This window comes from Ziziphus jujuba, chromosome 2 (genome assembly GCF_031755915.1).
Source record: "Ziziphus jujuba cultivar Dongzao chromosome 2, ASM3175591v1".
Lineage (NCBI taxonomy): Eukaryota > Viridiplantae > Streptophyta > Magnoliopsida > Rosales > Rhamnaceae > Ziziphus > Ziziphus jujuba.
In genome coordinates, this window is record NC_083380.1 from 16,987,580 (window position 1) to 16,999,385 (window position 11,806).

General features: G+C 31.4%; 1 protein-coding gene across 1 annotated transcript; it reads right to left on the reverse strand.

Moving 5' to 3' along the window:
• Nucleotides 1–3,049: 3,049 nt before the first annotated feature.
• LOC107418833 (cytochrome P450 CYP736A12) lies at nucleotides 3,050–6,013 on the reverse strand. Its single transcript, XM_016027519.4, has 2 exons — nucleotides 5,200–6,013; nucleotides 3,050–4,066 (listed from the first exon to the last, which is right to left on the reverse strand). Exons 1-2 carry the CDS (start codon nucleotides 5,878–5,880, stop codon nucleotides 3,227–3,229), a joined length of 1,521 nt encoding a protein of 506 aa, XP_015883005.1. The 5' UTR covers nucleotides 5,881–6,013; the 3' UTR covers nucleotides 3,050–3,226.
• Nucleotides 6,014–11,806: the final 5,793 nt, after the last annotated feature.

An 11,806-nucleotide genomic window follows, 5' to 3' on the forward strand; every position in this document is an offset into this window, starting at 1 on the left:
CAAAACTAGCAACCTATATACCAAATTGAAGCCTAGAGTATGAATATCACGAATTGGTTCTTACTTATTGGAGATTCAGCCGATGATGGTCAAAATCTCTCTGGAAAGATCTGGCTAACTTAATGCTCTCGGATCTAAGAAACTAGTACCAATTAAGCTAAATAGACCTCATATTTGGGTTTAGGAGGGTAAAAAATGGTGGGTTGATTGGAAACTTGCTGAAAATAGGAGATCAACAAGTCACTATCGTCGTCGTAAAAAGTCATCGATGCCGGTGCATCAGCAGTCACTGACAGTAAAAGTTTGGGAAAATGCTAGTTTTTTAGTGGGTAAGAGGATGGTAGTGATAAGGAGGCAAGATGGTGGCTGGTTAGGGAAGAATTTGGCTGGGAAAGCCAACAGCCGCTGCCGCTGAAATGGCCCAATCTCAACGCATCGTAATCGATTTTACCAAGATTTTTGGTCCTCCGGTCGGGTTCATGGTGGGGTAGAGTGTGCGGTAGGGAGGTGGCCGGAGATAGGTAGAGGTGGTTAGAAATCTCTTCTCCACACCCAACCCACCCCACCCCACCAAAATAACCAGTAGCCCAATTAAAGCACTTGTTGCTTTATTGTGTACTCATAGGAATGACTCTTGTACTGACACATGGCATGTATTAGCAGGTGCCTTCAATTCCACATTTTACATGTACATTGCATGATTTTCTAGCATATATACATTTGTTAGAGGTTTTGCTATATTTTCATTATCGCTTTTATGATTATAATTTTATTATTTATTATCCAACATTAAATTTATGTTTTAGTTGGTTATTAATATTTTAATTTTTTTAATTATGAAATGCTCACTTTATAATATTGATTTGGGGTATATGTTGGATTTTATGAAAAAGGTTTTAAAAAGGTAAACTTTTTAAAAAAGTGGAAGTGAGATGTTGAGTGAAAAGTTTTAAAGATTGATTACTATTTTCATATTAATATTATTTTATTTTCCTCACTGAATTTATCTCATAGTTTGGCTCTTAAATTGTGTCCCTAGACCTCAACTGACAGGTTACATCCATTATGTCCAAGCATCTTTGTCATCTGTATTTTTTTTTTTTTTTTTTTGCTGCTAATGTATTGTTTTTTTCCTTTGAATCTGATGACAGCAATTATACTTTATTTGCTAGTTTCAATTTATACATTATATTGAGTACTTTCGATATTTTGCATTTATTCTTGTGTACTTATTAAATTGCTCTAGTGGATTAACCTAATATTTATGCCTTTTATATTTTTTTTGATTGGTGATTTTGTGAGATTCTATTAACAATGTTTACAATATTTATCTATATTGTTAGGTTATACTTAAATTACTAGATTTGTCGATAGAAAATTTGATAGAGCTTCTTTAAACAGAACTACATTGAATGTCCAGAAAGGACTTTAGGAGCAGTCCCATCAACTGGACTTTGATTTGATATATAGGTTTGATTTGAGAGTTGTGTGCATTAATCTTAGACATCTAGCAAGCAGTGCTTGCTTGAGAAATTGGAATTGGGCTCTGATTTGATATATATGTTTGATTTGAGAGTTGTGTGCATTAATATTAAACATCTAGCAAGTAGTCTATTTGAGATATTGGAATTATTTGAAATATGTAGCAACTTATGCTATTTGAGAAATGGGAATTATTTGACATGTTGTATGAATATCTTGCAACTTGGATCTATATATCTGGCAACTTGTATCTAAATCTTAAATATCATGCAGCTTGTGTTAATATAAAGTGTCTAGTAACTTGTCCTATTTGGGACCATGGAAGAAAAAAATTGGCGAGATCTTCAAAATGTTGCTGACATTATCGTGTTTCAGAGACTAGCGACATCGACAGAGGGGCCGGGAGCCGGGGGGGGGAGGGGGGAAGGAATTTTTGTAAGATTTATCGGAGAAATGTTGCCGTTGCTGAAAAGTGTTGCCACTATCTTCTAAAGTCAATGAGATTTTTGGGTTTTCGATGGACATGGATGAAAAAATCGATGACAACATTGATATTGTCAACGGTAAAAATCAAACAATATCCATGGAAGTTTCTGCATGACTTGAACCAGAACGACTTCTTCGCGTCTTGCTCGATGGCAGCACAGGGTTAATGTGGCAATGTGTTAGGGTTTAATAAATATGGGCTGAGGAGTTTAAAGTGAAAATAAATTATGGGTTTTGGATTTGGGCTTCTAATTCTTAGACATAAAATGAGATGGATTGGGCTTTTTAAAGTAAAAGAGTTTTTAATCCTTTTAGAAAAATGATGTTATATAATTTTGTTAATACAGATAAATTATAGATAATATAATAGATTGACCACACAATAAATTAGGTAACTAACTAAATAATTAACCACTCAATAATATTTAATTAACTCCTATTATCTCAATTATATTGCAATACTTACTATTTATATTTAAATTTTTAGATACATTATAATTTAATAGAAAATATGATTTTATATCTATAGTTAATGTTTTTTTTTTTTTAAGTATCTATTAAATTTACTTAGTCATCTTTATCATCAGTATTCCTATATACTATAAAGTTATCATTTTTCTGTTATTATATAAAGCTTATGTTGTGAATAATGCATTATTAATAGATTTAGTACTTTTCAAAAGGTTTCAATGTTCTAAAATTTTAAAATATATAAATAAGTTTAAATATAATAAATATATAAATAAGTATAAATACACTAATATCATTGTAAAAAATGATAAAATCAAATTAACAAATAAAGAAAAAATAAATACTCATTAAAATAGATTCTAAAAATTTAAAAATAAATTATGTATTTTTGTTTAAAACTTGTAAGCATGTTAGAAAGTATAGAATTTTAATGCTATATTTTGTTTTTTGTTTTTTTTTTATCAACAATAAACACATGTTTATAGTTTTCATAATTTTATCGACATTTCTATCGATATTTTCAAAAAATTATATTTTCGATATTTTTATCGATACCGATATTTTCATCACTGTTTGGGACCAAAATGAAATTTTTTTGAATATCTATATCTTCTCAACCAAACAAGAATCCTTATTTTGATATAAATAAATACACTTCGAATAACATAGATTGCAACATGCAAGGTAATTAAGCTTCCATGCGTGTTTTATTAGTTCATAACACTTTGGATTCATTACGCCCAATTTATAAATTTGCTAGATATATAATATCACAATTCACAAGTCCTCATGGACAAGTATGCACAAGACGGCAAGTTGGCAAGGCCAGCAAGTGATGAACTCGTTGGCTAGCGGTGAAAAATTTCTCACTCATGTCCAAGTCCTCAGGAAGAGTTCCATTGGGAAGCTTCCAAGTAAAGCAATGCACCAACTGAGCCACAACAAAGCGAACCGTTGTGAGCCCTAACTGCATTCCAGGACATTTTCTACGACCAGACCCAAATGGAATAAGCTCCAAATCTTGTCCTCCAACATCAATCTTGCTATTAATGAACCTTTCTGGATAGAATTCTTCCACATTTTCCGACCACACATTAGGGTCTCTCCCAATAGCCCATGCATTCACCAAAACACGAGAATTCTTCGCTATGTAATAGCCATTGATGGCGATATCCTCGGTGGATTGGTGCGGAAGAAGCAATGGCGCTGCCGGATGCAATCTCATAGTCTCCTTCACCACCATATCCAAATACGGCAAGTTTTGTAAATCTGTTTCCTCCACCATCCGGTGTGTTCCGATGACATCTTTTAGCTCTTGTTGAAGACGGGTCATTTTCGATGGGTTCTTCATGAGTTCCGAGAAAGTCCATTCGATTGTAATGGCGGAAGTTTCATATGTAGCTATAAGCATTTCAATCAAGATAGCTTTGATGTTTGATCGTTCGATTATGTGTACTTGTTCGTCGTGTGGATTCAAGGGTTGGTTGATCAATGAAAGCAGCACATCTATGAAGTCCCTAGGCTTCTCTTGACGCATCCTACCATAATCTTGTTCATGCTCGCCGATAATTTTATCAAGGATTTTCTCGAAGTTTGTTGTGAATTTCTTCATTCTCACTTTGAGTCCCTGTGAAAAAGAAATGTCATGTTAATTTATTATACTACGAATTAAATTGATTAAAGTAATATGATCCTAAGATGGTTTGGTATTTCAGCAATATTAGTGAAAACTTAAATTAAGAGGACATTTAAGAAGAATCAGTATAACGAAAGTGTAGAGGCGTCAAAATAATATTAAGAAAGAAGAATCAGTATAACGGAAGTGTAGAGGTGTCGAATGGGTGGTGCGGCACTATTGGGCCATTGGTGTTTGTGTTATGCCTGTACGGATTCATTTATTTATCATATTGTGTTTGTACAAACGTGTTTACTTTTAGTACCATGCTAATAAGTATTTATATCCGTCTTATATTTGTACCTACATAAACTATAGTTATTTATTTATTTAATTCATTAACTTAAATTTACTAGAAGAAAAATTAATTTTATGATTTATTATACAAGTATTTATTACTTAAAAAAAGAGGAACAAACAATTTCACCGTTAATTAATTAAATGATTTTTGGAAAAAAAACTTATAAATAAAAAGTTTAAATCTTAAAATATATTTAATAAAGTTTTATATTGATCAACTTCAAAATATTAACAAAGAAGACGGTTTATGTACTAATATATTCGACAAAATTTTTTGATAAATTTCAATCTCGTCTATTGAATGGATGTTAGATCTATGGTGTATAATTCATGAAAATAACCATCTACAACTTCCTAAATACCTAGATACATTGAATCTTTTCCTTTAAGAAAATAATTTTTAATACATGTTAATTAATATACTAAATATTTATTTATAACTAACTGGTGCCAATTTTTAAGGCTCATACATTGTGTACTACCTACCTTGCATAACACAACACAAGTGATGTTATACTCTTGCCATGTGCTTGGCCAAGGACGTTTTACACCTGTAAAGTGTAAACGATAATAATGATCATAGGATATACACGTTGAATGTATATTTCATATAAAAAAAAAAAAAAAAAAAAAAAGGAGAAAAACTGCTACATGTACAACATCCTAATATAAAAAAACTTATGATTATTAAGAAGAGATTAATTTTAATAATTTTGTGCAATTAATTCACCAGCAAGTCTTTAAGCCAAAAAAAAAAAAAATTTGAAAAAAAAATATATATTCACCTGCAAGTCAAGCGCCCCAAGGAAAGGCACAAAATCTGCAAGATTGAAAGCACCTACCAAATTCAATGCCTCCTCAACAAGCCCTTTCAAATCCATACCATCCTCTTTGCTCCGTCCCAAAACAATCCTAAAAATTATATTCTCCATAGCTTCACTGATCTTCTCACTCAGATCTACCAGCTCATGCTCTACAGCAGCTTTCTCAAGTGTTTGGACCAAACAACCCAGTTCCTCCCTCCTTATGGGCGCAAATGACTCCACTTTCGACGAACTCAGAAGCTGCGAAGCACACAGTTTCCTCACGGCGCGCCAATACGGACCATGTTCAGTAAACAAAATGCCCTTTCTTCCATATAGAATATAATCAGCAGCTTGACTTGGGGGTCGAGAAGAAAAGACAGAGTCATGGGTCTTGAGGAAGAGCTCAGCAGCAATAGAGGACGAGACTACTATGGTTGGCACATTACCTAGCCAAATGGACATTATGGGTCCATGTTTTTGGGCTAAGTTTCGAAGGGTGTGGTGCGGTAGGGTCCCTAATTGGTAGAGGTTGCCAAGGATCGGTAAACCCCAGGGTCCCGGTGGAAGTTTATAACCATGTTTCTGGTGCTTAGGCCAGAAGATGAAGGTAAACAAAAGTCCAAGGAAAACACAAAGAATGGCCATTGCATAAGGAGCCATTATTGTTGGATGGCCACTCCCAATCAATTCCTCTCACTTCCACAGACGTGTAGTGACCTTTGATTTTCTCCCTTTTTTATTTTAATTTCTCTCTGTCTCCCTCTCTCTCTCGCTCTCTCTCTCTCTCTCTCTATATATATATATATATATATATATATTTTCTCCCTTTTTTATTTTAATTTCTCTCTCTCTCTCTCTCTCTCTATATATATATATATATACAATATATCTATTTGTTTTGCTTTCAATTAAAAAATGGAAAAGGGGGAAAGAAGTTGGGATTAGGGGTGGGGTGGGCTGAGGGTTGGGTGGTTGGGGTTGTGGGGGAGGGAATTTAATAAGTTCTCTGATATCGAATAATTATATGGTATCTGTTGAGATGATGTGATATGTTTATTTTATTTGTTGAATTTTTTTAGTAAATTATTGGTTTAAATTTTAATCTATCCTAATTATGATTAATTAAATCTCTTATAGGATAAATTTAACTTATATAAACCAATAATATTATAACATTTATCATTTAATACCTTTTATAGATTAGTTGACCCCTAGGATGATGGAAAACATGCTCCTGGGAATTTTATTTATTTATATTGAATATTTATGTTGTTATTATTATAATAATTTTTAATTTAAAGGAGTTATATGCCTCAAACATATGAAATATACCACTTTTTAAGTGTAGTTATAAAAGGTACACTAACTAAACCAATGTGATTTAACTTTGGATTTTCACGTAAAGTAACCATAATAAACTCAATTAATTGTAAATCAATAATAGTATACTTACACAAATTTTTCATCTATACTAATGAATTATAAATGATACCCAAAAAAAATTAATGTATAGAAAGCATATATATGCTTTCAATTAAAAAAAGAAAAAAAAATTTCTATGATTAATAATCAAGATTTAAATATTACTAATCAAATTATGAGTCTTCTAAACAACTGATGTCTTAATCAAGTATTTGCAGCATCTCAAATGGAAAGCATTTTAACATAATAAAATGACATTATCGATTGAAAGTATGATATTGATATAAGCTTTCTAATGAAAATATTAAATTGATATAATTACCAAATAAAAAATATTATAACGACAAATTTTGACGTAATACTCCAATTCGAGATGACATTTTCAAACTTCTAAAGACATATATTGTAGCAAACAGCATTGTCATTTTTAATGCTAAGTAATTTAGCACATACGATGAATTTTTTTATTTTTGTTTTTATTTTTTTGTTTGGTGATTAGCACATCATATGACTTGGCCTCATGCTTTAGTTCTTACAAAATTAAAACTGCCAGGGAAAAGAAAATTTGTGGCTCAGCATTTTTCAAACGGGTGTTTCCACCGAGTGCTATGGCTCCACTTGCCAATAAATTTCTTGATTTTCTTAATGAGTAGGGGACAGGTAAATTACGTGTCTTTTCGTCATACTATACCATTAATGGATGCCTCCTATTTTTATTGTTTATTTTTTATTTTTTTGTTTCTTTTATTTTATTATATATATATATATATTTATATTTATATTGTTGGATCATATATAGGCAAAACAAATTTCTTCCTTTCTTTTTCCTTTTTTTTTTTTTTCTTTGTATTTACGGGTACAGCTTAATGCCTAACCGATTACGTTATCCAGCAAATGCCTAAAATTTGAATCTTTCACAACCTTAATACCTATGCTCATTGCCTTTAAGTTATATCAAGAAAATTTTTGATTTTATTTTTTTTCATTTTAAATATTATTAAATTAGAAGAAATTATTATCACCTAAGCTGTATAACCAGCTAATGAAAGTTTTTGTTAAATTGATATATGTCAAATTTGAAGTCTTAACAGTATTTAAAACAACATACTTCAAGGTTATGGTTGTGCATGGATGTTAGGTCTTCGTGGTATAAGAAGCTTTTGAAAAAAAGGGTACTTGTAAGACATGAGATGGGAAGACATTCCAACTAACTATAAGAACCTCAGCAAATGGTCCAAGATAAAAAATAAATAAGTAAATTCAAATCAAAATTATAATTGCCATTATTGTTGAAGTAGACATTGTCCTATATACTAGTACATATGGACAAGAGCCTCACCGACTTAACATAATCTAGAAATCAGGGGCCGTTGTTTTTTATTTTTTATTTTATTTTTTTGGTGGAAATGGGAACCATTGGCCGGACATAAGAAAATTTTATCTATTAAAATTTAGATTTATGCGCCCCTTTTTTGTTAACGTTTATGCAATCTTTATTTATTTTAATTTTTTTTAAAGATTTTACAATTTTTGTGATTATGCTAAATTAATTTTTTTTGTTATGATTAATTAAAAGTAAATTAAGACTTCACTTTCTTTATTATTATTAATTACAAGTAAATTGCGATTTTACTTTTATTATTATTATTATTATTAGATTTTTAAGTTGTGTGTAAAATATACATACATATATATATATAATATAAAATTATAAAAAGTAACAAAAGTAGACATCCTACCAACTACAAGAAGCTTAGCTCCAAGATCAAAACTAAATAAGTAAATACAAATCAAAATTATAGTCATCATTATTGTTGACGTAGACATTGTCCGATACATTAGAATAATATTGATAAGAGCCTCATGCCCATTGTTTATTTATTTATTTTTTTTTATTTTTTTTATTTTGGTGGAAATGGGGGCCATTGGCCGGCCATATGAAATTTTTAATAATTCCAATTTGGATTTATGTGCCCCACTCCTTTGTTGGCGTTTACGTATGCTCTATTTAAAGATTTTAGAATTTTACTTTTTTTGTCATCATTAATTACATGTAAATCAAGATTTGAAATTTTCTATTATTAGATCAATTGAATCAAGTATCCAAGCATGGAGCCAAGATTTTTAAGCTGTGTGTAAAAAACTAAATTATAATATAAAATTATAAAAAGTAACAAAATTGGACATCCCAACCAACAATAAGGAGTTCAAGATGAAAAATAAATAAGTAAACACGAATCAAAATTGTAATCATCATTACTGTTGACGTAGACATTGTTAGCATAATCAAGAAATCAGGGCCATTGGATTTTTTTTACTTTTGGTGGAAATGGTGGCCATAGGCCGGACACAAGAAAGCTTTCATCAAATCAAATTTAGATTTATGTGCCCTCTTTTGTTAATGTTTATGTACTCTTTATTTATTTTGAATTTTATTTTTTTAAAGAATCTACAATTTTTGTGATCTTGTTAAATTTATTTTGAGAAATTTTTTTTATAATTTTTAAAATTTATATACAGAATTTATTTTTATATATTATTATTTAAATATATAAAAAATATAAAATAATTTTTATAACATTTTTAATATTTAAAATATTTATTATTTATAGTCTTAACTAAACAAATATATATATATATATATATTTTTCCAACAATTAAACTTTTATTTCCTATTATATGTATGTTTTCAAAATATATTTTCTTTAATAATTTTCATTACAGAATATCTCATCTAATTGGTTATATGATAATCAACAACAGTTCCGTTTCAATTTGGAGTGGTGAAGTTGAGGAAAGCAATTTCCCAACACAATTTAAATTAGATGTTCCCCAACGATCTTTGATCAACTCTGTATGGAATGCCACACATTTTAACAGTGAAGATCAAAGGTCTGATTTTATCAATGCCTTAGATAATCTTTGTTTTTATCTACAATCAATTCGCCAAAAATCAGATAGTCAGTGTTTTTCCTATTAAGTCCTACTCAGTGGTCAAATCCCCAGCCTTTATAAAACTTGGTTCCAAGTGGCCCATGAAATTGCTGGCCAAATCAATGTCCAATATAGAGGATACTATAGTTTCACCTTCCGTGAATTAGGCCTACAGGCTTTTATTCACTCTTGGGTACGAATGGATCCAAACTTCTCCAAAACATTTCGTTTTGTCGAAAGAGATTACCCTAATCGATCTTCCACTTCTAGAACAACTCATAGGATGCAACAACCTACATTCCTCCAATCACTGTTCTTGTTAATCCACATAATCAATATGCTCATGTTGCCCCACAAAAGAGCCCATTTGACCTTATTAATTGTAGTCCCTATTTAGCTCACCCCTTAGAAGCCCAGGTCAATCAACTTAAGCATGAAAAATACTGTCTAGAACACCAAGTCCAAATCTTAATGCATAGGAATAATATCCTAAGTGTCTAGGCCCAAACATGACAAAGGATCTACTAGTTCCAAAAACAGTAATGCCCTTTGTTATCCAAAATTTCAAACCAAATCTCACACCTTACCTTGGTGTCATGCTTGTGTATTTTTCTATCCTAATCAATGGTTACAACAAGTTGGCTTGCCCAGTGAAATTATTTCAAAATTTGGGCAAATAAAAAAGATACAGTTCTATAAGGAGTATAGTTTTCTCCAAAGAATGCTCATCTTCTTTATAGAAAACCCAGACATTTGTCCCTGTGGCATGTATGTGTATGCTGAGGTCGCTCTCTTACCTTTCCATAAAAAATGTGACACACGTGACCCTACCACGATTCTACTTTATCACGTGGGATGCAAACACGAGATCAACTATGCTGTCCACAAAGTTGGACTGCGTGCAGAAACATTTCATAATTTTGTATTTCAAGAAAAGACAATCACATGGGCTAAATTATTTGATTGGGGATTAATTGGAACAATCATATTTTCCCACATGGATCAAGCCTAAGCCTGCCTAGATTTACTGAAAATAGGGATTACATGTTTCTTCATACCCCATCGTTATAGCCCTTTAAAACAAGGGTATGTTGCTGTTCACATCACATCAACCCCTCCTGAATGGATTCATGGGTGGGAACCAGCAAGACGTTTAATCACTTTCGAAAAATCAAGACATGCTCATAATCACCTTCGATTTGACCAAGAGGTACGAAGATGCTCTGCCTCTTTCCGGAAACAACTTCGCCAATGGAGAGCCTCTGTATTTGGAGATAATTTTGGTCTCCAAGGAATCAATAAAAAATATTTCTTGGCCAAAGAAAATACTTACACCAAGATATACATACATAACAGCTTCTTAGCAGTTTGGCAGATGTCTACACTTCATTCCATTACGAAACACTCTACCCTAATCTTATTGGAGCATGTGCAAAAATGCTAACAAAAGAATGGGTTGTCAACCTTGAAGATGATCCAGACTCAGAAGAAAACTTAGTATTTAATCAAGACGAAGATGATACATATCCTTTAGAAGATGAAGAAGCCATCAACATCACCAACATGATGGAAGGCTGAGTCACAATCAATCAAGCTGCATAAAATTTGGAATTGCTGACAGTGCAGAGTTACTTTCGGTGTTCCACTCATAAAAAGCAGATCATGAAAATTACTGTTTATAATAACTATTTATGAATAGTAAAAGCACTGAAAAGCAGCTATTGTTCACAGATACTGTTCACCAACATAATTACAAGATCAACACGAAACGCAATCATTCAACCAAGCCCTCCTTTGCCTATATAAAGGAGCCTCTCCACAAGAAGAAGGAAGAGTTAGAAAGAGCTTAAGGAGAATTTCTTTCTTGGCAGATTTCGATTTTCTTCCTTCTCTTCTCTCTTCTCATTTTTATTTTGTAATCAAAATATTTTGTGCTTAGTATACTGAGTGAACTGAGTGCATATTGTAATCAACTGAGATACCAATCTTTAGTACTTCGCTGTAATCAAGTAAGCATTTATACATTTATTTTAAACTATTTAATTTAAATTATTTTAAATTATTTATTTTAAGTATTTATTTTATATTGCTTGGCTAATTCTACCGCCTTCAAAATATTTTATTTAATCACTAATTGTTCTTGGCTGGCTTTGTTGCCTCTTCTGCTCATATTCTCTGCTCTTATTTCTTTATTTATTTAATGAAATATAGACAATCATAGAATAGAGAA